At 46.4% G+C, this 26,044-nt stretch overlaps 1 protein-coding gene and 1 non-coding gene across 2 annotated transcripts in view; one reads left to right on the top strand and one right to left on the bottom strand.

Moving 5' to 3' along the window:
* CCDC149 (coiled-coil domain containing 149) overlaps positions 1–23,627 on the bottom strand; it is a 99,493-nt gene extending 75,866 nt beyond the window's left edge. Inside the window, 1 exon segment of the mRNA XM_060103568.1 lies at positions 23,454–23,627. Coding sequence (XP_059959551.1) covers positions 23,454–23,501 — 48 coding nt within the window. The 5' untranslated portion in view covers positions 23,502–23,627.
* Positions 1,045–1,117, top strand: TRNAQ-CUG (transfer RNA glutamine (anticodon CUG)). Its single transcript has one exon. It is a non-coding gene; the product is annotated as a tRNA-Gln (tRNA).
* Positions 23,628–26,044: the final 2,417 nt, after the last annotated feature.

Genomic DNA, 26,044 nt, shown 5'->3' with positions numbered 1-26,044 from the left:
CCTCAAAGAGGTCAATTTATCCTTCATCATGAAGGTAATAAGTAGCAGAGCAGACTGGTCTCTGCATATATCTGTTAGGATCCTTCGGTTGTAGGCAACAGTAACTCACACGCTCTCATAGGAACATGTTGGAAGGATACTGGAACTCACAGAATTGGCAGGAAGACAGAGAAGTAGACCTAGAAACAGGTAGGCACTGAGGTAACTCTGGAGGCAGGACCAGGAACCACCAGGTCTCAGTGCAAGAAAGCTTGGGTTAGAGGCTATTGAATGGGGTAGAGATGAACTCTGTTATGTTTCAGATTCCTTGTCTCTCCGCTCAAGTGTTTCTCCAGCTGGCCTAATGCTGATCACGTGTCATCCTTTGCCTGGGGGACAGGACACCCAGACTGTATCCCTCCAACCTGTCCCTCCAGATTATACCCAGTGGTAATACCATCCAAACTGGGGTGCTGTTGAGAAAGACAAATGAATGCTGGGAAGTGAGAAAACAGCAAATGTTCACCACAATAACCTAGTGTTGGGCTGCTCCCCACAGGCCCATAAGACCAAAGAAAGAACCCGGAGTCAGCAACAGAGACATCAGTGGTTTAATGGATGCAGGAGCTTACACATCTGAAGCAAGGTCCTGGAGCGACACCCTGTGCGCAGCAGCTGGCAGGCAGGACTTGGCGGCAGGCTTCGCTCCGAGGGGGAAGGGGGAGATTGCCAGTTACAGGGGGAACTGATGTCAGGTTGGCTCATCGGTTACCAGGGAAACCAGCAGAGGCGCACATCCCTCACCACTCCTTTGATAACAACAATCACTGGCTGGGACCTGGGGCAAGTATGTAGGAAGGTCAGTCCTGTGAGGAGGGTGTAGGTGAAGCAGGCACTGGTTGGGTAGGGGATGCACAGAGAGCAAGAGAACAGCCATCTTGAGTGGCCTGACCATACACCTAGGTAGATCCATCCTACTGAGCATATTTCTCAACCTTGCTAATGTTCCCCTTCCAGTGCTTCATGAATAAAGGTTGGGAAAGAAATGGTGGGCATTTAGGGAAGTCCCTGGTGGTCCAGTGGTTAGGACTCGGCACTCTGACTGCCAAGGGCCCGGGTTCAATTCCTGGTCAGGGAACTAAGATCCTACAAGCCTCGTGGCAACCAAAAAAAAAAAAAAAAAAAAAAAAGGTGAGCATTTACTAGCAACTTTTATTTGAACTAACCTCTGAGCCTCTACTCATCATACACAGAAACACATATACAGTGGTGAAGTTTACATGGCTCCAGTGGGGTATATAAACCTACCAATAGGAGAAAGGAAAAAAAAGAACACACCACCAAGTACAATGGGTAATCAGTGAAACATAAATGGAATAAACTTGGTAAAATATGCCCAGTTTTTGGCATGTATACTAGATATCATGAAATGTTTTTATTATCCCCTCAAAAACAGATTTCTTTTGAATTGCATTTCAATTATATTTTTAAAGCAGAGCTTACAGCTCATTTGTCGATGTTAATTCATGTCCACATGCAAACACCTGAAGGTAGCCTTGTGCTTCTCAAGAACCCAAACCCACCGTTTTCACCACTGAGTGGCTTTTATCTACCCATTTACTGTTATCTGCAATAAAGCAAGTCATAATTGCTACAAGGAAGATCATAATAATTAAATGACTATCTGACATACTACATTACTATTTGGATGGCTTTACAACCAGATAATGGCTGATAGAGATGAAGGTAGCCTGGGCGTCAGGGAGGGGACCTCTCCGCCAAGTGACCCCCTCTGTCAAACAATGACTCATGGTCCTTGGCGGCTTTTACTGATGGGATCAGGCTAGCTCTCATTAACTGCTGCAAGAACATGGCTTGCTAATCTAGAAAGGCTTCTCAGCGTGATGATAAACACATGTGGCTGAAGGGTTCATGTTCAGGAATAATTTAGAAACTTCTCAACAGCACACTCACTCTTAGTCTGAGAGGTATTTCCTCCCCTGGTCCCCCTCTGCTTTCTGTTACTTTCCTCTTCCTACCCTACCCTCTCTCTCCCATTCAGGGATACCTCCTCCCCCATCCACTAAGTAGCGCCAGGTAAACAGTATTCAACAATCAACAGACCTCTCCAACCTCAAAAAGCTACTCCCTCCATTCCTGGAATCCCTACTCTGTGCTGCTCAGTGATCGCTAGCTGGGACCATCATTTGTCTGCCTACCTGTCTAGTCCAGGTACCAGTCCCTTTGAAAACCGTAACTGGGACCTGCCACTCTTCTTTAAAAATATCTCCATTCAGGAGAGTGGCAAACAAGAGCCCTTCGATGTCTGGCTGAAATCCAGTTCCCTGACTTTTCCCGCCCACTATGTTTCTATCAAGGCCCACTTACTGCTACCCCAAACTCGCTCTCCCTAACCTCTCTCTTTTCTTGTCAGCTCCTGGACCCAGCTCACAAGTCCCTGACTGGGAAGTCCTCTGCCATCCCCAGGCAGAGTAAGAGCTGGCTCCTGGTGGCCACACAGCATTCTGGGTACACCTTGATTAGAGTATCACACGCTGCATCACTGTCACCTGCCCACCCACCTGTCTCCCCACAGACTGGGGTCTCTTTGCAGCCAGAGTCCAACTCATTCACCTTTGCATCTCCAGAGCCAAGCACAGCTCCTGACCCAGAGTAAATACCCACAAAATATTTGAGAAATAAATGAATTTCAGTTTCCATGAAGCTGAAAAATAGTTATATACATATTATCTATAAATTTATTTATAGATATTTATAATATATATTTTTAGCAAGATAGCCATCAATTTTTATTAAGCTTAAATCTCTAAATTCCATTTTAGCACCACATTTGGGGGAGAAAAGTCCAGTTTTATATAAACTCGATGTGTATGAAGAGGGCACAGGAGAGCTCCTATAGAATTATCAAAATGGTGTTTGTATTTAACCTCATTTTTATCACTTCAAATGAGCACTTCCCTACATCAGCTGGGCATATACTCCACTCACCACCTTTATTGTTTGAAGTCTTGCAGAATCACTGCTCTAGATAGAATACAGGACTGTGACCTGCAGATACACGTGTGTATACTTATAACTCCACCAGACCAAGTTTGGGCATCTAGCAGGGTACATGCCATTTGGGGCCTACCATACGCTGATGTCCACTTGGCTGAAGTCGTCCAGCTGCGGCGATCCCAGCCACGCACCGCTAACCCGCTGGGGCCTTCATGTGAGCCTTTCCTGTCCATGCCTATCTCCTGTCTCCAATTGTACAGATCCCTGAGTATTCCACAGCCTTCTTCTAAATCTGCATTCGCTTCTGTGATTTTTAGATAACATTTCAGCAATTTCAAGTTTGTAACCTAATGATTCTTATGCTCTTCTCTAAGAAGACTTTTTTTTTTTTTTTTTTTATGATTTACTTTTCTCGGAGTCACCATGGCAGTTTCCCCTCTCTGGTATTACTTTCGACAGGCAAACTTTGATTATTTGAATGCCCCAGGGGATGTGCTGAAATTTAAGTTAAGTGAGATTTCAGGTAATTGGAAGAGTTTTTAATGTGAACCACTGTAGCTGGGGGGTATGTGAAATTCACTGACAGTCTTGGTTAACTGCAGTTTTGAGTAACGAAGGTTTGCCTGAATATCTATTTCAATCCTTTCACTCCTGTTATTTCTCCTTTCCTCCCTCTGCCCATCTTCTCTCTCTCCAAAGAGTGTGTTCTTATTCTTTTCAGGCCGATAAAGATGAGAAAAAAGCAAGGGAAGAAGATTGGGTTTCCTTATAGTTGGCCGTACGTGGGCTAGGAAACCCCTTCCCATTTGCTGAAGAGAGCATATGTTTTTAAAAATCATCCCTTGCCTGGAGTGAATTTGCTCTCTCCCCTGTGCTAGGCTGATCCGACCTTGCCTCGGGCCGAGATGCTGAGGGTGGAGCATGCAACTCTGGTTCGTTCCGAGACTGGGTGTTCAGGATGGAGCACAAAAATTACCTGTGCATCTGAGGCTCTCCCTTTTCCATCCAAGTTGCCAAGAGCCTGGGATATGCTGGATGAAGGTGACAGCCCACGTCACCAACCCTCACATATGCAATGACCCATTATAACATATAACAGTCACATATGGAATGTAACGATAGATTCACTGGTTACGTCATTATATGATAATAATTCGATTCAGTTGCAGAGGGCTCCCCCTGTGGGCTGGGTGGCAGCAAAAAGCCAGCAAACCATGGACAACATTTCGGTCAAACTGCCTTTCAAAGCTGTAAAAATGCTGTGGCTCTACTTCCCCTTGTCTCAAAAAAGAAATCATAAAAAAACCCTAACATTCCCCAATAAGGCGCCCCCTTGTATATCTATCAGCTCTTAACCTCTCAGCTCTGCCCCCAAACACCAGGAGCAGAGGGCCCTGTGGTCACGTCTTCACTTTACATATGAGGTGCTGAGAGGACTAAGTGGTGGCATTTGCAGAACTAGAATTGATTCCTGGACCATCCTTTAACAAGAGGGAATTCGGGAGATACAGAGACAAAGGACCCATTAATAGAAGCAACGTGGCATGGGGGATTTAGACTGAAATGTGGGTTTCACTGCCATCACCTACCACTGGGCCATGGGAAGCCCCGCACCCACTCGGAGCTTCAGTTTCCTCTTTTATAAATGATGATATCAATAACCACCATCGGGCTTCCCTGGTGGCGCAGTGGTTGAGAGTCTGCCTGCCGATGCAGAGGACACGGGTTCGTGCCCCGGTCCGGGAAGATCCCACATGCCGCGGAGCGGCTGGGCCCGTGAGCCATGGCCGCTGAGCCTGAGCGTCCGGAGCCTGTGCTCCACAACGGGAGAGGCCACAGCAGTGAGAGGCCGGCGTACCACAAAGAAAAAAAAATAATAAAATAACCACCATCATTTATGGAAGCTACTCAGTGCCCAAAGATGATTCATCATTTCACATATATAAATCATTAATCCTTATCACAACTCCAAAAGGTAGATGTCATTACCCCCTTTTACACATACAGAATCTGAGGCTCTAAGAGGTTAAAAAAAAGGCGTGCAGCATGTAAGTGACAAAGGTGGGATTTGAACACAGGTCTGCCCCATGTCCTTTCTGTTGCAGTGCACTGCCTCTCTCACAGAAGAGTCTAAGGATTTTATAAGGCAATGCATGTTAAAAAAAAAAAAGCACTCAATAAAGTCTAAAGGCATCAATCTTATTATCACAGTATCAAAAGAATCAAGAGAACTGTGTCTGCCCTATTCAAAGAAAGAAAACAATCTCCATTCCTAAGTTTGTCAGCAGAACTTGCCTCTCTGAAAAATATTATCTCCCTGCTGGGATGGATAGTTCCATAAGAGGGCCAGAGTACTCAAGATGAAGAGTCAACTCAAGATGGTGCGTTTTGTGGGACTATTCCCTGGCTCCCTTCTCTCTGATACTTGAGTCAGGTGCAGATGCTCTAAAGCAAGGAGGTGTTCCATCCCCGTCTGCCCCAGAAGGCAGTCATCTGCAAACTAGAGATCTTGAAATCAGCCACGCAAATCCATCACCATTTTAATTATCCAAGTAAATAGAGCTCTTACCACCATCTGCTAAGATTTCAACCAGTCGTGATCATTAAGCTCCCCCAGCAGTTCTTTCTGGGTGAGAACCATGGAGTCATTGCTAAAGGGCCACTTGGGCCGAAATTTCTGCCTACAGGATGAAGGTGTCCCCAGCTGAAGCATGTGTCTCGGAGCTGTTTTTTCCCCTCTCTACACCTTGCTCATATTTTTCTGAAAGCCGTTCATTTGCTCCTTCAAAGTAACTTCATCTTTGTTGTTCTTACTTCCTTTCTACCAACTCCAGGCAGTACTGATTAGTGAGAAATTTTCCTCCACAAGAACTGTCAGCTCAGAACTCAGCCCCACAGCAAAAAATGAGGTGTAGATTCACTGTGGAACACGAGGGGGTGTGCAATCCTGGTGATTCAAATCACCAGAGATTTTAGAGACCAGACTAAATTGTAAATGCTTCTTAAGGCGGGGACTCTGTGCAGGTCTGTTTCTCTGGCTGATAACTGTGTAAATGAGTTGATTATGTTAGTGAAAGGCTCCCGTGGGCGACCTGAGTTAATTATGGCTTTCAGGGAAGATGGCAAAATCCTCACTAGCTACAAATCACCAATGGACCACAAGGCAGTATTGGGTATAACTGTACTTGCTTTCCTTGACAGTCAGTTGGTCCACCAACACCGCTACCTCTGTCATCACCGTTCCTCAGGATAGCATTTAAATGACAATAAAGTGATTACTCTTCCCCTAGTACAGAATTAAGACCTGACACTCAAAATACTCCTTGGAGAAGGACGCACAGACATCACTGATGCAGTTAATGTCAAAGTTTGGGCATTTCTCTTTCACTAAAGAAACTTCAGTGATAATCAGGATCACCACAGACAGCAGCAACAAATTGCTAATGCTAAATATATGATCGGGCTGACCGCTCCAAAAGGCGATGACATTTCAGAGGCAGAGAGACCTAAAAGTATATGGAGGACAACGGATAGGCTGAGTAAGACCTTGAGCTTGAGACTCAGATATGACCATGGAAGCGTCAGTCAAACACAGAGAGCAGACCCTCCTCTATCAGTGACGGTGTACCAGGCACTTTACACACATTAGCTCATTTGTCCTCACCATGAGACCCTACAAGGTAGGTACTACTATGATCCCCTATATACATATAAAGTGCTGGTCAGTAAGATGGAAGCAGAAGTGTCCTTTGGGACTTCTGGGAAGTTTCCTTAAGGGAGGGGTCCCCAACTCCTGTACCGGTCCGCACCTGTTAGGAACTGGACTGCAGAGCAGGAGGTGAGTGGTGGGCGAGCAAGCGAAGCTTCATCTGCTGCTACCCATCCTCCCCCCAACCCTGTCCATAGAAAAACTGTCTTCCACGAAACCAGTCCCTGGTGCCAAGAAGGTTGGGGACTGCTGCCTTAAGGGGAGAGGTACACTCTTGCATGTCTTCCTCATCCTGAAATATATGGTCCACAAAATAGAAAACCTCACTCTGGGAATGGAGCAGTAGAGCAGAGAAATGGAAGGTGCCTGGATCCCTGACAAACAGTGAGCTGCCATAACAGCCCAAACTGTCTACCTCCAAATTTATTGTACATGTGTGTGTATGGCTGTTAGCATAACTGAGGCAATCTTGGGCCCTTAAAGTTTCTCCTGTCCTTTTGCTGACCCTACCCAGGACTGTACTGTGCAGTAAGTCACTTCCCTGTCATCAAGGGCTTTGCATTGATAGTTAACAGATATTGTTTAATAATCATTAGGACCAGGTGGCCTCTATGCTCTGTTAGTCCCCAAACAATGATGAAAACCTTCACTGACGTATTGTGCCCATGAGACTAGTTAGTCATTCATGAATCTTGACTTAGAAATGCACGTCCTGTTTCCCAGCACCTATCCCAATACCCCTTTAACTCTAAAACTGTCCCCATGGCCCTTAGGCAGTGCAGGTGCAGTTGTGAATGCTTCCAGATCATTGTCCCCTACCCCATCCCACTCTGTGAGTAAATTACCCTATAATAAACTGATCCATTGACTGTATGGAGCTGTTTGCCTCATTTTTACTTATATATTTTTTTGGTCTCCAGATGCCTTCTCAATTCAGTGGGCACTTTTTGTTCCCTCTGACCTTCAACAATGTGAGTGAGAAATACAGATAATTCTATCTTATTTAAACCACTGTTATTTCTATTACATTAAAATTAATCCTAAATAATAACCTGATATGCCAAACAACCGATATTGAGGAAATTTCAGAAGGAAATTAATAAAACAATCCCATTTACAATCTCATCAAAACTAATAAAATAGCTGGGAATAAATCTAAATAAGGAGGTAAAAAACCTGCACTTGGAAACCTGTAAGACACTGATGCAAGAAATTGGAGACAACACAAATGGATGGAAAGATAGACCATGTTCATGGATTGGAAGAATTAACACTGTTAAAATGACTATACTACCCAAAGCAATCTACAGATTCAGTGCAAGCCCTACCAAAATACTAATGGCATTTTTCACAGAACTAGGACAATTCTAAAATTTGTATGGAAACACAAAAGACCCTGAATTTACAAAACAATCTTGAGAAAGAACAAAGGTGATTTCAAACTATAGTACAAAGCTACATCATCAAAACTATATGGTACTGGCACAAAAACAGACACATAGGTCAATGGAACAGAACAAACAGCCCAGAAATGAACCCACACTTATATGGGCAGTTAATCTATAATAAAGGAGGCAAGAATTTACAATGGAGAAAAGACAGCCTGTTCAATAAATGGTGTTGGGGAAACTGGACAACTACATGCAAAAGAATCAGACTGGACTACTTCCTCTCACCATATGCAAAATAAATTCAAAATGGATTAAAGACTTAAGTATAAGACCTGAAACCACAACACTTCTAGAAGAAAACATAGGCAGTACTCACTCTTGGAATGGAGTGATAGACAGAAGGTGCCTGGATCCCTGACAAATGGTGAGCCCCCATATCACATATGTATATTTTCCAAATCTGGTGTGGAGAGGTGCAGTGAACTCAGATTACTTGGATATTTAAAATTACATCCACCACGACTCAAGGTTTTATCATCTCTAGGCATCAATAATACCTTCAGCCACTCAGTTTTCTTCCTCAACCTTTCCTCGTTCACAGATTCAGGCCATCAAGGGCAGGGACTCGTTGCTGCGATGAGGACACTCTGTGATGGGGGTGAACAGGCAGGGGTGGAAGGCTGGAGTCCCTCACTTCCACGGAGCTGGTGCTTGGACAGGGCTGGGTCACCTGGCACACCTGCCTTCCACCCACAGCACAGAGGTGGTGTCCTGCCCGTCCTTCAGGATGTGGTTACGACTGCAGGTCTCCTGACACCACTTTTGCTCAACTTCCAACTGAAATTGAAGTCATGGAAGGAGTCTGGAACCAGACCCAAAAAGGCTCTGTTTCAGCTCAGGTTTTTAGGCTTAGAGCTAGGTCAGCTGATGTGAGTGTACAGAGGGTCTGAACCCAAGGCTCCCAGAGGGAAAACCTTCTAACCTTCAAGTTTAAAAGCCTAGCTCCATACACTTGCTTCTTTTGGAGTGACCATAAAAAAGGACTCTGAATTTCTGAATATTTCATAAACACTCTGAATTTCCATCTCTTCATCTATAAAGACACTACCCCTGCTCATTCTAACTGGTAAAGTAGTTATAAGAAATTGATTAAGGAATACAGAGGAAGGTGACAACATCGTGTTGCATTTTGTACCCCAACTTTTAGCAAAGTGCCTGGGACATAGTTAATCATCTTAAATATCAGTGGAGGGAAGGCAAATGTAAGGAATTATTTTTATTTGTTACTGCTCATGATGAGAAGATGGCCATAGGGACCAAAAAAATAATAATAATAATCGCACAATTTCTTTGCATGAGAGTCAACCGTGGGTGGCAAATAACCTTGGAGGAAACTTAAATTCTAGTCCAGAGCAGAGTTAAAGGCTGGCATCTGTTCAGACACACTATAGTACAGGTCAGAGTCCATTACAGAAAGTAGCTCTTTATAACCAAATGATTTCCCACCCGCAGCTACTGCCTGACTCTTTTCAAGCAATATATCTGATAGAATGAAATTCCAGTTTGGAAGAAAGGAAGGAAAAGAAGGGAAGGTGGGAGGGAGAGTGGGAGGGACTTGACTTCTAGTAAATTCATAAATCCCTTAGAGCTTATTAAAAGGAGATTTGACTTACTACCTTTAAAAGATCACAGTCTATATTTTGAGAGTCAGAAGGCCTGTAAGATCAAATGGAGATAAGGGGACTTGGGGGAGAAAAAGAGATAAGAATATTGTTTTGACAAAAAAAAAAAAAAGATGTCCTTGTTTTAATTCAGCAGTTTTTCAATTCAAGTATTAGCTGAGAATCCAGTGGGGTTGTCATCTCTTTTATGTTTGTTCATTACATGCAGCACATTGCTCTGGGCACAGTGGGAAATTAAAAAATGAATCTACCCATCCTGCGTTGAGTAACTCCAGGCTGGAGGCAAGATGTACATAAATAATTCCAATGTGAGGCAACCCGGGAGATGCTGGTCACAGAGGTGTGTCTAGACTCTTGGGATTGCAGAAGGCAAGAGACCTTTCAGTTGGGGATCAAGGTGGTCATGACAAAACCTTGAAAGAAGAGTGAGAAGTGAGAGGACAAGAGTTCCTGGCAGAGGGCACAGCCTGAGCAAAGGCCAGGTGCATGGAAACACAGGCTTCCAGCAAAGACCCCAAAGTGGTTCTGTTTGCCAGGAGTACAGGACATGTGAAAAGGAGAAATGCAAAATAAGGCTGGAATGTTTGGTTTGGATGAAAGTAAGAAAGGCCTTAAATGACAGTGGAGTCCGAGCCAAAGGCAGAGCCAATAGGGCCGTGGAGGGCTTTGAGCGAGGAAGGTCAGGATCACAGTCCTGCTTCCAGACCCTTGACCAGGCAGAGATGGACTGGAAGGAACAGCAGAAAGAGATGCAGGAGACAGGGAGGCTGATGAGGAGGCACCTGCAAGAATCCAGGGTGGGGAGCTGACTGCTGGTTCTTTGTGAGCAAGTGCTGGGTCTTGGGCACCAAAATCAGCTGAATACGAGGCTTATTCAAAACCCCAACAAATGAGGAAGGTAAAGTGGTCAGCAGGAGACTGGACTGAGGTAGAGTGAGAAGGGTGCAAAGTCACAAGGTGAATAAGGTGAGCGCAGAAGAGGCCATGGGATGGAAGTTGCCCAGGAATTGATCGAGCAGTCTGCAAACACATTAGAAGGTCTGGCAAAGCTGGAGACTGTTGGGAAAGCAGAAAAGGTTACAGATTGACCCTGACAGCATTCACCAGTCTGGAGCAAATTAAAAAGCAAATTGGAACTGGCTTAAATAAAAGGGAGTCCCATCGCTGCCACCTCCAATATCTCCTTGGTCGTGGGGTCTACAGATGGCAGAGCAAGCAGGTACGTCAATCTGCACTTCATCAATATGAATTTTCAATGGCATCATGTTGACAGCGGCAGCTGACACATCACCTCCCTCGGCTGAACCATCCCTGAAGCCCTGGGAAGCCTCTTCCTAAAGCCCAGGCAAGGACAGGACCACCTCCTCAGCTGGAGAGGGTGGGGGACTTTAAAACGTACTTTCACGTACATCATCTCACTTTATCCTCACCTTAGATGAGAGACACAAGGCAGGTACTGTTATCTTCCTTGTACGAAGTCCAGAGAAACTGAGGTCTGGACAAGTAAGGTGATTTGCCCAAGACCGTGTAGCTATGTAGTGGTGGAGCTTGATGACTACATAATCCACTGCTGCCTGAGAAAGGAAGCCGCCCAGGACACCAGGCATCTGCCAGGCCATGTGGACACTCACTCCCAGCTCCTTCACAGCCATGGTCAGCCTGGGAAGACGTTGGAAGTGGGGCACACTGGCAGGTGAGTAGGGCTGGCTTCAAAGAGAATGTTGAAAATGGCGAGGTGAACTGTTTTTCCTTCCTTGTTTCCTCCTCTTCATTCCTTCCCTCCTTCCCTTCCTTTCTTCCACAAGTGCCTGCCAAGCATCATGTGCCAGGCACTGTGCTAGACATTGGTGACCACCCACCCCTCTGAAGGTCCCTCATCCTCAGGAACCCCAGTTGCCATACCTGCTCACAAAGCCCCACACTGTCTTCCCAACTGAAATATACCATCCACTTCCCAATCTCTTGAGACCCACAAGAGGTAGGAAACCCAAGTGGAGGCTATGACATTTGAGCTGGGCTGTAAAGTGTGAGTAGGAGATCATCTTTGGACATAAGCAAAGGCTTAGAGATGTCTCAGGGTATGGACTGATCTGGTAACAGGAATTCTATAGAGCGTGAGGGAGGTGGTAGCATAAGGGGTACAGAGGAGTTACGGAAGATGAGGAACGAGCAGGCCCTTGGAGGCCACCTGAGGAAGGGCTTTCACTCTGCGGGCCCTGGAAAGCCATCGGGGGTTTTAGGCAAAGGAGTGGTAAATCATTTCAGTGCTTGGAATGACAACTCAAGTAACTGCAGGGAATAAAGAAGATCTTAGAGGGTCTTTATGCAGATATTCTGGGAAGAGTGGATGAGAACCTGAGCCATGGTGGGATAGTAGGAAAGGTGACACAGAGCCCTTATTAAGGACTTGTAGCAAAGCAGAAAATACGGGTCTTTGTAGATAATTAGATGGGTATGGGGTAAGTTGGGAAGAAGAATCAAGGAAGATTCCATAGTGATGTCATTCATTGATATGGGATAGAAGAAGGGAAGAGAAATGGGAAGGGCTGAAGGCAGAGGGAGGGTAAATTCAGTTCAGGGCACGCTGAGTGCGAGGTGCCTGGGGGACACTTCCAGTAGCCCTGCAGAGGGATGCAAACCCCAGTGTGTAGGGGGAGAACAGTGGAGCGTCAGAGGCTGCACAGCCAGGTGTCGAGTAGGTAGAGGACTGAAGAAAGACCGCCGTACGTGGCAAGTAGGAGGCTGGTCTTGGGTGGCCTTGGCAAGAGCATTTTCAGGAGTAAAAATGGGGTGGAAGGCAGGCTCAGGTGGGTTGAGAGTGGATGAGGACAAGGGCACAGAGGGACAGGTGCAGGTACAGGGGGCCTCCTGGGTCCTGCTCAGCCCTCTCTCCCAGGCAACTTCTCCCTGTTCAAAGCGGACAGTCATGCCCTTTGAGTTGCCTCTAGAATGAAAGCCACTCGGGAACCCAGCACTCTCTAGACAGCTAACCGGGCATTCAAGGTCAGCCTAACAATCATCAGCTGATGCCCCACTGTGTGTCTCCAATCAGAGAAACACATCTGGGATTTCCCAAACAAGCCCTGTATTTTGCCATCTCTGCACTTTTGCTATCTCCATTCCTTCTGCCTAGAACACCTTTCCTTTACATTTCCACTTGCAGAAATCCTGCCTAACCTTCCTGGCCCAAGTGCTACCCTCATCAAGAACCTTCCTTAATCCCCCAATCCAAATGAACTTCCCTGCAAAGCACAAGGCTATGCACACAACATAGTTGTGTGCAACACAACACAACACAACATAGTTGACCTTCTTCTTTGCTATCCACCTGTCCCACTGAAATACCTCTGGGCTGTGTTTCATTCTTCTTTCATGCCAACCAACCAACCTATCACAGTGATGGATCCATCCTGACCCCTCACCTGTGTGTCTGTCACTAATAAACTATAGGTGGGCAGGCACATCCAAGATTCTCTTCCCATACATGAGAATGTGAAATCAAAGTTGAGGCCCTGCAAATAGGCCAGAACTAGGTCATTTGGGGGATGTTCTCTCAGTATCCTCACTCAGGTCCTGCACCTCTTGAGTCATAGTATGAAGCCTCATCATTCTAGAACTCCTGTCTCCTATCCCAACACAGGTGGTCATGGTCCCTCCTCTTAGGAGCTCACTAATTTGTGTAGGAGTTAAGATCAACACACAGAGAAGGTCCTTTCCTTTCTCAGGGAGCATGTAAATTCTACATGAGTGGTTTGTAAGCTACACTACATAAGGCAACAGGATGAAGAGCTCACTTCAAGCTTGGGTGGTCATGGATGATTTTATGAAGGATGTTGGTGTCTATTCCATCTTGAAGGACTGGTAAAGGTTGTGGTCAGGGAAGAAGTGGAAGGCCCACCCAGATGAGATCAGGATAATAAAGTAGAAGCCAGAAGGCAGAACAGATCAGTTTGGCTGGAACAACCAATTTATGAGGGAAAATGAGGCATAAGGCTAGAAAGATAGGCCAGCTTGGGGAAGGCCTTGAATACCCAGTAATGGGGAGCCACTGAAGGCTTCTGAGTAAGAGGTCCTGGTGAAGTATCTTTTTAAAGGTAGTTTAATAGGCTAGTCATATAGAAGGTATATTGGCTTGAAGAAGATATGATATTTTGAACAAACTTAAGATGTTCATTACAATAAAAATACCATAAGGTAATGGAAACAGAGTAGCCTAGAAGAAGTGAAATGAAAATGAGAAGACTTCAAAATAAAAAATCTGCCAAAGGTTTGTGTTCCTTGGGGACCAGGTGTCCCCTACCACTGGTGCCCTTTTACCTGAAGGATCAGAAAGAGATGCAGACTCTCAACTAAGCAAAGTCCTCTGCCAGGAGGTACCCAAAGCCCCGCTATGGTTTTATTGATGGAAAACCAGGCAGTGGGTAAGAAACGTTGCTCACTCTGGTCATTTTCATTCAGGGACTAGCCAAAGTCCTCTTCTTATCTTCAGCCAATGTATTTTATTCAATGTGAAAGTCACTAAATTAATTTTTTTAACATGATAAGAGTAGCAATTGTCAATTTTAGAAGCACATATGCGAATTTCCCTGCACAGGAGAGAACATGAATCCCATTAGTTAAAAATAGCGGTTGTGCTCACTTTCCCCCACATGCTAATTTTAATAAACTTACTCTAAAATTAGCCTGCCACTATGAGGATAGCTGCTCATCAAAAATGTTCCCAGGAAGCACTAAGCTTGCCTCGCAAGAGTTCAAGCACTCCTAGGAAACTCTGAACAATGCAGAGCTCTAAGCAGAACTTGTCCTCTTCTCACCAGACTCAGTCACCCCCAACCCTCTGTCAGACCCATCACCACCACTCTCTAGCCACACTTCGAGGGTCATCTTGGACTCATGCTATTGCATCTTCCTGATCCAATTGGCTATGAAATCCTGTATGGGTCTTCCTTTAAAATCTGTCTCGTAGCCATCCCTTTTTCTCTCTCTCCACTGATGCCATAACTCCTTATTACTTCATTTATTCAAATATTCAAGCATTCACATATTCTACACTCACTGAGTACCTACAAAGGGCAAGGTACAGTGAAAAGTGTTAAGGTCACAAATTAATAACATATGGTCCCTACCCTCAAGGAGTTCAAGATCTTCTGGGCCCAGTGGAGAGAGAGACACGTCAAGGATTTATCAAAGAACCATATGATAAGTGGTATGGCCTAGGTGCAAAAGAGGTAATTGGGAATATTGATGGTGACAGAAAAGACTAGATTACTGGTAGCTCAGCTTCACTTGTCTTTCCCTGATTCCTGGGAGAGCTACCAAATTTGTCTTTATATTCCCGCTACCTGGCACAGTGCCTTGTGAATGACAAAGGCTCGGTGATTACTGAGTTCAGTGGAAATGAATCTTTCCCAAGTATTTTCATCAACTTACACTCTAGCTAAAAAAGCTTTCAGAGGCTATTACCAGCTACATTAGAGTACACCCTTCTGTCTTGCTTTTGAAGTTGTTCACCATCTGGTCTACCCTGTCTATCCAACCTCCATTTCTGCTATACCTCAACCCACTAGTTTCAGCCTTTATCTGGAGCATTTCCTCAAAGGCCAGCCCAACCACCAGTCCAGTACTCAGGCCTGCTTCCTGTCACCACCATCATGCCCTCTTCAGCCAAAGCAGAGGGACCCAGTTCAAGTCCTACTTCTTCTAAGAAGCTTTTCCCCACTTCTTCAGCTTCACCAACTGCCTATATATGTATCTAAGATATACTGTTCATTATTTTGCACTGTTTTTTCATTTAATATTATGAATGTGAATAATGCTTTGAAATATTAAGTGGTACTCTATTTACCTTGCCTCAAATTCCTATAACTCCTACCCTGTTTCTCTCCACATATCCCTCTCCCTTTTATTTTTTACTTATTTATTTATTTTACTTTTGGCTGCGTTGGGCCTTCGTTGCTGCACGCGGAATTTCTCTAGTTGCAGAGAGCGGGGGCTACCCTTCATTGCGGTGTGCAGGCTTCTCATTGCAGTGGCTTCTCTTGTTGCAGAGCACAGGCTCTAGGCACACGGGCTTCAGTAGTTGTGGCACGCAGACTCAGCATTTGTGGCTCGCAGGCTCTAGAGCGCAGGCTCAGTAGTTGTGGTGCACAGGCCTAGTTGCTCCATGGCATGTGGGATCTTCCCGGACCAGGGCTCGAACCCATGTCCCCTGCATTGGCGGGTGGATTTTTAACCACTGCTCCACCAGGGAAGCACCCCTATCCCTTTTAAAAGCCAGAAATTTTGCCTTCTCCAAGGAAGAGAGTGCTCAGCAGAACACTGGTAGCAAAGTGACTGGCTTTTCAGTTTTGAAGGCCTTGTCCTTCACCAGAAGATACCAGAGCAAAGAAGAGTCTCCCCATAACTCCCTCCCCCAGGACTCTCCAAAAGACTAGAAAAGATCTCCAAATTTGAGGAAAAGGCAGACAGAGTGCAAGGAAAGAGAGCCTGGTTATCATTGAATGTCTAAGAATGAACACTAATCAGCCTGGTGTCAGGAGAGTGGAGTAAGGACTGCGGGACTGAGATGTAGGGGCCGTGGCTAGTTGTGACGGAAACCTGATGAGTTGGGGAATCAGAGAGGTAAAGAGTAAAGCTCTCTATAGCGATGACTGTCTTCAATATCCATTCCGCCCCTTTTAAAAGACTTAAGTTTACTGAGGTATAATTTACATAGAGAAAAAAAATCACCCTTTTGAGGTGTACAGATCTATGGATTTTAACAAACGTATACAATCATGTAGGCATCAACTCAATCAAGGCATAGACTATGTCCATCACTCTAAAAAGCTCCCTCATATTCCCCTGCAGTCAATCTGTTCACTCTCTCCAGACTCTGGCAACCACTGATCAGTTTTTCTGTCCTTTTTGTTGTGCCTTTTGAAGAATTTCATAAATGTGGAATCTTACAGTTGGTGCATTTGAGTCTCTGCCTTCTTTCACTTGACATGTTTTTGCATGCATCACAGTAGTCTGTTCCATCTTAATGCTAAGCAGGATTCTATGATGTGGATGTAGCAATTTATCCACTTGCCAGTTAGTGGACACTGTTGTTTCCAGTTTTTAGCAATTATAAATAAAACTGCTATAAACATTCACATACAGGATTTTGTGTGGACACATGTCTTCATTTCTCTGGGGTCAACACCTATGAGTAGGATTGCTGGGCTGTTGGGTTTAGTGTAGGTTTGACTTTATGAGAACTTGTAAAACTGTTTTCAAAAGTGGTTGTACCATTTTATATTCCTCTAGCAACGTAGGAGACTTCCAGTCACTCTGCATCCTTATCAGCACGTGGTTTTCCCATTTTTTATTTCTGTGTCTGTTTCTCCATTCTAACAGATGTGTTGTGGCATCTTATTGTGGCTTTAACTTACATTTTCCTGATGGCTGATGATGCTAAGTATCTGTTCATGTGCTTATTTACCATCTGAATCTCTTCTTTAGTGCAGTGTCTATTTAACTCTTTTGCCCATTTTTAAAATTAGATTGTTTTCTTACTATTGTGTTATGAGAGTTCTTTGTATATTCTGGATATAAGATATGTGTTCTGCACAAAATTTCTCATCTGTGGCTTGTCTTTTCATTTTTTTTAAACAGAGTCTTTCAAAGAGCAGACATTGTTTATTTTGATAAAGTCCAACTTATCCTTTTCTTCCTTTTATAAGTTTGTGTTTTTCCTGTCCTGTATACTTTTCTAACTTTTTAATAGAACCCTCCCAAATTTAAGTTGGGCATACCCAGCTTAAGATGACATTTCCTAGCCTCCCTTGCAGCTACATGTGGCCATGTGACTACACTCAGACAAATGGGATGCGAGAAGAGATACGTATAGCTCTCTAGTCATCCCTAATTAAAGAAAAGCCCTTTGCCCTGGACTTCCCCTTTCTCTCTTTCCCCTTTCCATGGGCTGGGACAAAACATGGCAACAACCTAGCTTTAACTATACAGTTGAGGACCATCCCCTAAGAAACAGTAGAGAAACAAGATGGGAGAAACCTGGGTTCTTAAATGACTCATGGAGCAGGGCTGCTCACCCAGCCTGGACCACCACACTATGACACAAAAGAGACCTAAATATCTACCTCACTGAAACCAATATATTTTGGGAGTAGGTATCTTTGTTAAGTGGCTTAGACTTTACCCTAACAAATATACCCTTCCTTCTTAGGAAGTAAAAAATAATCCCCAATTCCCTGGACCCAGCCTGGTGTGGTGTGGTGTGTCTATGCAGAAAATTGCACCATGGTTTCTCAAAGTTTCCCTCAGCTCAGGAGTGATTCAGAGACAGCAGAACATGACTGAATTCCCCCACCTTGGGCAAGGGAGCAAAGCCCCCCATGCCCAGAGTAGTGAAGAAGCCGTATATCACCTTGTTCTTCATTCACCCAAAGTAGCATGGGTCTGGTACAGACACCAAAGGGCCAGAAGAGGGGAACAAGGGCAGACACCACGGTGACTGACAGTGACCAATGACCAGATGCTAGACTGAAATGAGGACAGTGTGGCTAAACAAAAATAGCCCAGACCAGTTGTGTGCCCCCTACCCCATCACCCCTGCCAATGGCTGAGTACTACTTACCACCCCTAGAACTCAAATACAAGTTCAGGCAGAGGTGTGATTCCAATCCAGATTATGTTCCCCCCCGCCTTACAATGGGAGTTTGTAATCATCATTAAGGTGTTATAGCAAAATAAAGTTTTCAGTTTGTGAACACCTGAGTTTGTGCCCTGAGCTCCACCCTCACTGTACTAGTGTTTGCTGAACATTTACTGCTTGCCAGGCAGACAGCAAAACACTAACGAGCGTGATTTCACTGGATCCTCACAATTAGAGCACCTATGGGTAGGTGCTTTATGATCCTGTTTAAAGATGAGAAAAATGAGGCTCGGAGGAGTTTCATGGCATGGTGATTCTCTCAACATCCATTCCCCTTCTTCTGGCAATTGTTCCCACCCCCCTAACCCACTCTCAGTCCATGTGTCCTGGGCAGGGCCCCATGCACAACTGCAGGCCTGAGACAGGTCACTATGCTCCTGAGTAATTTCTTCCAGGGCAGGTGAGGGATCTAAGTGGGTGCAAAGGAAGTGATTCCTGGGGTTCTATGGGGTCTCCTGCAAAAGAGTTTCTGTCTTCCCCTCTGGACTTGAACTTGAGAGGGTGGGAGGCTGAGACTGAAGTCAGGCCCCAAGCAGAGCCAAAGATGGAGAGAAAGCATCTGTTAGAGCACTGAATCCAGCTGTGCCCCACACCACCCCTATCTTGGAATGATTAGTCACAGCAGCTGTGTTAGTTTGCTAGAGGCTGCTGTAACAAATTGCATAAACTGGGTGGCTTGAAACAATAGAAATTAATTTCTGATAGTCCTGGAGGTCAGAGGTTCAAAATCAAAATGTCGATAGGGCCAGGATCCCTAATAAGACTCTAGGGGAAGACCCTTCCTTGCCTCCTCCTAGCTTCTGGTAGCTGCCAGCAACCTTTGGTTTTCCTTGGCTTGTGATAGCATAACTCCAATCTCTGCCTCTGTCATCACCCGGCCTTCTTTCCTCTGTGTTTTCACATCGTCTTCCCTTTGTGCACCTCTGCATCCAAATTTCCCTCTTCTTATAAGGACACTGGTCATTGGATTAGGAGCCCACTCAAATGACCTCATCTTGAGAACATCTGCAAGATCCTGTTTCCAAATAGGGTCATATTCACAGGTATTGGGGGGAGGAGGTTAGGACTTGAACATATCTTTGCGGGGACACAATTCAACCCACAACATCAGCTGATAAATTCCCTTTGAGCTGAACCTGCTTGGGTTGGGTTTTGCACCGAGAAAGTAGAGCCAAGACTTACTCTCAGTTCTCAGTCAACAAACAAGACCCGAAGCTGCACCCTTATCCACAGGCTCAGACTGCAAGCCTGTTCAGCTTCCCTCCCCAAATGTCAGCGGCTCTACTTTAGGCAAAGGCCCAGGCTTAACCATCTTCTACATCTGCCTCCTAGTCACTGCATACAGCATGCTCAAGGAATACAGGACTGATTGCTATCTAATTAATTAACCAAAATTCAAATAGTGAAACTGAATTAGTCATGGTTTATCATAGGGCAGTAGGCTGAGAGATGACCAGGATTTTTATCTTAGAAATAAAGTTATGGATTGTCTGCATGACTGCATTTCAAGATTTCCCCCTGATTTGAAAGATCACCTCAGGTGGTGATGAGAAGAATGCTTCCCCCTCCCCAGACATTTAATTTCCAGAATAGAACAGAAGCCACACTCCTTTTACATGCATGGCCGTGTTTACTTCAGGACCTGAGAGAAGGCTGTAATTTCAGCTTGTTATGCTAAAAATATGAAAATAAAACTGATCTCTATAGGATCATTTAAATGAAAACGGCTTCCTAGAGGCAAGCCGAGGAAGCAAACTGATTGAAAGAGAGCACAGGGCTCTGGGCAGGAACGGCAATGGAGTGTGGACCCAGGGTGGGAGGTAGAACCGGGGACTTCTGTAGAAACAGACTGGAGCCCATTTGACCCAGGTCACATGTGTGGTGATGCCTTCCCCAGTTCCTTCCACTGGCTTCCAAAGTCACTTTCAAACGCCACTAGCCACGGACCATTCTCTTCTTTGAATCCTACTTGCCTAGGGCCAACACGATTTCTCCACGCCCACCGAAGCCCAGGCAGCTGAACTTGAGTGTGCAGGGGAATCCCCTGGTGAGCTCCCTTTGCAACAAAAGCAGACTTGGGGCTACACCCCTAAGCACTTTCATGAAGTAAGGTAATTTGTTTCCTGTGGTTGCCACAGCAAATCACTACAAACTGGGTGGCTTATAACACAGAAATTTATTCTCTCACAGTTGTGGAGGCCAGAAGTCTAAAATCAAGGTGTCAGCAGGATTGGTTCCTTCCGGAGGCTCTGAGGGAGAATCTATTCCAAGCCTCTCCCAGCTTCTGGTGGCTGCTGGCAGCCCTTGGCATCACTTGGCTGTCGCTGCCCATCTCCAGTTTCTGCCTCTTCATGTGGACTTCCTCTCTGTGTGTCTCTGCTTCCCCATAGCCTTCTCCTTTGTATCTTTGTGTCTCAAATCTATCTTTACTTTCTCATAAGAACACTAATCATTAGATTTAGGGCCCATCCTAAATCCAGGATGATCTCATTTTGAGTTCCTTAGCTTGATTATACCTGCAAAGACTCTGTTTCCAAATAAGGTCTTATTATAGCTACTGGGACGTTAGGACTTAGATGTATCCATGGGGGGAAGAACACAATTCAGTGCACTACTGTAGGTTTGGGGAGAGACCCAGAAACTTGTATTTTTCCCCCAAATGCCAAGTAACTCTTTGTACTCTCTGCTCCCAAAATGACTCTGATGATCTGTAAATCACACTCTGAGCAACAATGATCCAGTTGCTGAGGATTCAAAGATGAATAAGACATAGACCCCTCCTTTGAGAATCTGCTGTCCAGGGGAAGATACACACAGATGAACTGGTGATTAAGATACAAAGTGTGGCCTAATGATCCCAAGCTCTGGAGTCAGGCACCAGGATTCAAGTTCTGCTCCCTCCAGATGTGAGGCTCTGAGCAATTTCCTTAGCATGTTTGGGCCACACTTTCCTTATCTGTAAAATAAGAAATAATTCCTACCTTATACCACTGTGAGTATGAGGCTGTGTAAATGTTAAATATGAAGGATGGACTTGAGGAATGGCCGTTAGCTCTTATGAAGGTGGGAAGCACCTTGCATTCATTTTCACATCCCACAGCCCCGAGCTGTGTGCCCTCTGTGTCCTAAGCTTTAATGAATGTCTGTAGGCAAGACAGCATTACTCTGGAGATACAGAGCTGGGATAGGCAGGACAACTACGGAAAGACCCATATCCGGATCTTGACTTATTCTACAAGCATTTTTTGAGCACCTGCTGTGTATGGAGCTCAGCGTGTAGGCACCTGGAACAAAGCCAATAAAATACACAGCCTAGTGGGGAGACCATTAGACTGCAATACTGTGTGGTCAGGGCAAGACAGAGGCACCCTCGGTCCAGGGACAGCCATGCCAATAAGAACTTCCTTCTTTGGTTTCCCATCCTTCCCAGTCCACCCTTTAGGATTCTCTTAGTGTTTATGGTGTGACTCTCCTTCCACACTATACCATACGCTTCAGGAGTTCTTTGAGGGCAGAAGGGGTCATCTGTCTTCTTGGCCATTGTATCCCAAATACCGAGCAATGTACCTGACTCCTAATAGGCATTCGACAAGTATTTGCGGGAGTAGTGAACATTCTGCTATTTCAGAGCCCAGCACTGGACTTCCATGAAGAACCACCTCCAGCTTCCTTGATCACTGGGTATGATTCTTGACGAGCCAAGAGAAAAGATCCCCAGAGGATCTGTCCCTTAACATAAAGCCTGTCAAAGGAGATGGGGACAGGCTGCATGACAACATATCATAATACTGTCCAGTTATTACATACAGATCAAGAGGGAACAAACTAAACTCGGGGAGAAGCTATGATAGTCCATTCCTCTTCAGAAATACAATGCTTTGCATACACTGGACATTAAGTACTGTTATCAGACTGACCTGGAGGCCCAGGAAATGGTTAAAGGAGAAAGACGGTACAAGGTTTCCCTTCCAGCACCCAACATGGGAAGGAAGCCAGCAAACCATTACACCCTGCATTGTGAGTATAGAAGTAAGAAAACGGAGGCCCAAGCTGGCCTTGGGGATGCGGACGGGGATGGGGATGGTTCTCAGGAGGGAGAGAATGGAGAATTTCCGGGGTGTGGTCAGCACAGCTGGGTAAGTGGCTAACCGCCATCACAAATGGTGGTAAGTCAGGACGAACAACTTACCTGTGAGAGGGATACACCAGCACTCTCTCTCACCTGGAGAAGTCAGGCAGCCCCTCCCAGGCCAAACCATTCTTAGGGTGGGCTGAAGAGAATAGGATAGGAGTCCAAAAGTTGACCCCAGGGGTGCTTCTGACAAAATCGTTGGGCCGGGGGTGGGGTGGGGGTGGGGGAGGCACGGTATTCTCTGCTTCCACAAATCGAATGACTTCTGCACCAGTGTTTCACTCCTTTGATAAACGGCGCGCCACCTTACACACAGAAGGCCCACGGTAAACGTGTTGACTTAATTGAATAACTGAATGAACGGAGGCTACGGAGGACCCTATGGAACTCCCCTCCCCCGCAAACCTCCGCTGCAGGTGATTCCACCTGGCCCGGCCGTGGCCCCAGAACCCGGATTTCCCCCTGGCACCACCTTTCCGCTTCAGCACTGGGCATCCAATCGCTTGGCTCCAAAACAGCGGCAACCGAGAAGGCAGGTGGGGCTTGGCTCCCACTCCCGGATCCCCGCGCTCCTCTCGCCAATCCAGTGCCCAGCCCTGCCCGGAGGGAAGGCCCCTCCCCAAAGGCTGGCACCAGCTGGCGTGGAAGAAAGTGGCGCCCGGGCAGACCGCAAAGGGCGGGAGGAACGGCGCACCTGGCGGGGCGCGTGAGAGCAGCCAGCCGAGGCCGCGGGGTGCGCGTCCCCCGCGAGTCCCCGCCGGGGTCGGCCACCCGGGGGGCTCGGGCTCGGGGCTGGAGACCGCTCGGCCCGGCCCATCCCGCCCGGCCGGCGCCTTGGCCTCACCTCGCTCACCAGCCCCTGCCAGTCGCTCTCGGTCCGGTCGCCGTTCATGGCCTCCTCCTCCAGGCACGGGCCGGCCTCATGGACGCCGCCGTCCTCCTCTGCGGCCTCCTCCTCCCGCCGCGCCGCCGCCGTCGCCTCCTCCGCCCGGGCCCCGCGCGGCCCCGAGAGGGCCCGGCGCCTCCGAGCCGCCGCGCCGCCGCCTCCTGCGGCCGCCCGCGCTGTTGACTCAACGTCAGCCTCCGCGGGAGGAAGGGGAGGAGGAGCCGCTGTCGGTGCCGGGCCGCAGCTGCCGCCGAGCCGGCCTAGGACAGCGCCACGAAGCCCCCGGGCCCCGCGCAGCCCCCGGACCCCGCGCTTGTGGCGGCCGAGGTCCTGACCGCAGGATTACTGCTCTCCCAGCGGGAGGCGGCTCAGCGTCCCCCACCAGAAGTAAATCCCCAAATCCAGCTATTCCGTGACCACTATCACGGCTCTCACCATTAGAATGTAAGCCCCACCCGGGCAAGGGGTTGCTTCCCTCTCGGATGAATGTTGGGTACAGGGCCTGGCACACAGTAGGCGCCCTACAAATATTTGTTGAACCTATGGATGAATGAACCACATGTTATTACATATTTAACATGGCTTTTTAAGCTACTAATGTTTATTTCTATTTCTTAAATTATCAGCTGTCATAAATAAAAACATTGAAAATAAAACGGTAATGAATTCTAAATAAGACCGAAAGCTCTGAGTGTGATGGTTAACATGGGTCAAGAGAGGTGTTGAAGACATATTAGCATCAAACTGAGACTTTCTCCTAAGAGGAAGGGCTAAAAGGGAATTACATTACAGAGGACAGGGGAATCTTCACACATGAGTCAATATTATTCAAGGTGGTTTTCCCCAGTCACCTAAAATCCTGTCCTGAATCACTACCAGTAGTGAGCTTTCCATACTTGCAGAAGCGCTGCCTGTAGAGATGAGCATGTAGGTTGAGAAGTTGTGAACCCATTTTAGTTGTGGACGCATCGCAGCCAACATCTATTTGTTTTAGTCCCTGTTGATCCTGAATCAATCCTGCAGGATGGATATTACCTCCATTTATCAGAAAAGGTGGAGAAACAGAGACTCAACTAGGACTCCTAGCTCCTAGAGACACTTCCCAGCCTCTTGGAAACCTGAAGATGAAGTATTACCCCCTGGGAGTTGGAAATATTGCATTCTACTGTTGGCCTGTTTTATTGGCTGTTTGCAAAATGGCGTCAATTCCCATGTTGCAGCCACTGTCTTTGACTCTAGGCTCAGCCATGTGACTTGCTCTGGCTAACGTGGCGTTTGCAAGTGTGCTACACAAAGAGGCTTGTAAAATACCTGTGCAGTAGGGCTTATTCTTGCTTATGCTCTTAGGAACCTCTGATCATCACCATAGAAACAAGCCCAGAAGAGCTTGCTGGATGATGAAGGACTCATGGCCAACAACCAGCCAACTGCCACATGTGAGTGAGGCCACTGACCCCCAGTGGCCACAGATGCCTTCATTAGTCCAGCTGAGGTCAGCAGAAGAACTACCCAGCTGAGCCTTGCCCAATTTGCTGACCTACAGAGCACGTGCTAAATAAGCTGTTGTCGTTTTAAGCCCCTAAGTTTTGGGGTGGTTTACTATATAACAATAGATAACTGATATAAATGGTGACACCACTGATGAGGAGCCTGGATGGCCTGAACTCTCCCTGGAAGCCCTGGCATCATGACCTGTTGGGTCCTCATCTAAAGAAGATTCTACAGCAGATTCTGGCAGACCAGGGGCTACAGGAAGGAGCCAGTCTAGTAGGTAGCACTTTTATTCAGTGCCTGTTGTGTACAAATCCTGTACTCATCCTGAACACATTCAATAGCATTGCAGACCACTGGTCCCTGTCCTAGAGGATTTGCAAGGCTTACCATTAAAGTTTTGCAAACAAGTGTTCTAGGGAACAAGAGAAAAAGAAGAGGCTAGAATACAGCTAATGCTTCTGGTATTCTGACCAGCTGGGCCACCTAATCCATTCTTTGTAATCCAAGAGGGTGGAAAGAAGGTCATCCCTGAGTTGAATGTCTAGGGTTAACTCGGCACCAAACGCTTGCTCCTAACAGCCTGATCGATGTCTCATGCTAAGAAGAAAGGTACTGTCTGCCAATATATTGCCCTCTGGCAAACCATCTGGTTTCATTCCAACCTGTCAATGAGATAGACTTTAGGAAGAGTGGGCATAACTTGGTCCATCTGCCTTCCACTGCCTCGAGGTCTACGCCTTGCTCTCGGCTGGCATTCAGGTGGGAAAGCAGCCCGCCCCTTCTAGTTACTATGTTTAGCTGAGGCTTTCAGTACTGCTGTGGCTTTGGAGCCTTCACTGGTATTTCAGGCAGCAGGACAATCAGCAAGCTGTTGGGAGCCAAGGAATCTTCACGTGGCGGGGGATCATGTACCTTTACGATAACTCTCTGGGCGACTTTATTGCGCCTACTTGCTTTCCTTCTCTGAAGTAAGTCAGCCAGTTATTAAGGTGTTTAAAAATAAAACTGGGGAGGAAAATCAAAGAGCGGCAAGCCTCTACCCTCCCCAGTATGTG

This window comes from Mesoplodon densirostris, chromosome 1, assembly GCF_025265405.1.
Source record: "Mesoplodon densirostris isolate mMesDen1 chromosome 1, mMesDen1 primary haplotype, whole genome shotgun sequence".
Classification (NCBI taxonomy): Eukaryota; Metazoa; Chordata; class Mammalia; order Artiodactyla; family Ziphiidae; genus Mesoplodon; species Mesoplodon densirostris.
Note: the sequence above shows the minus strand (reverse complement) of the source record. Positions and strands in the feature narration are given on the sequence as shown.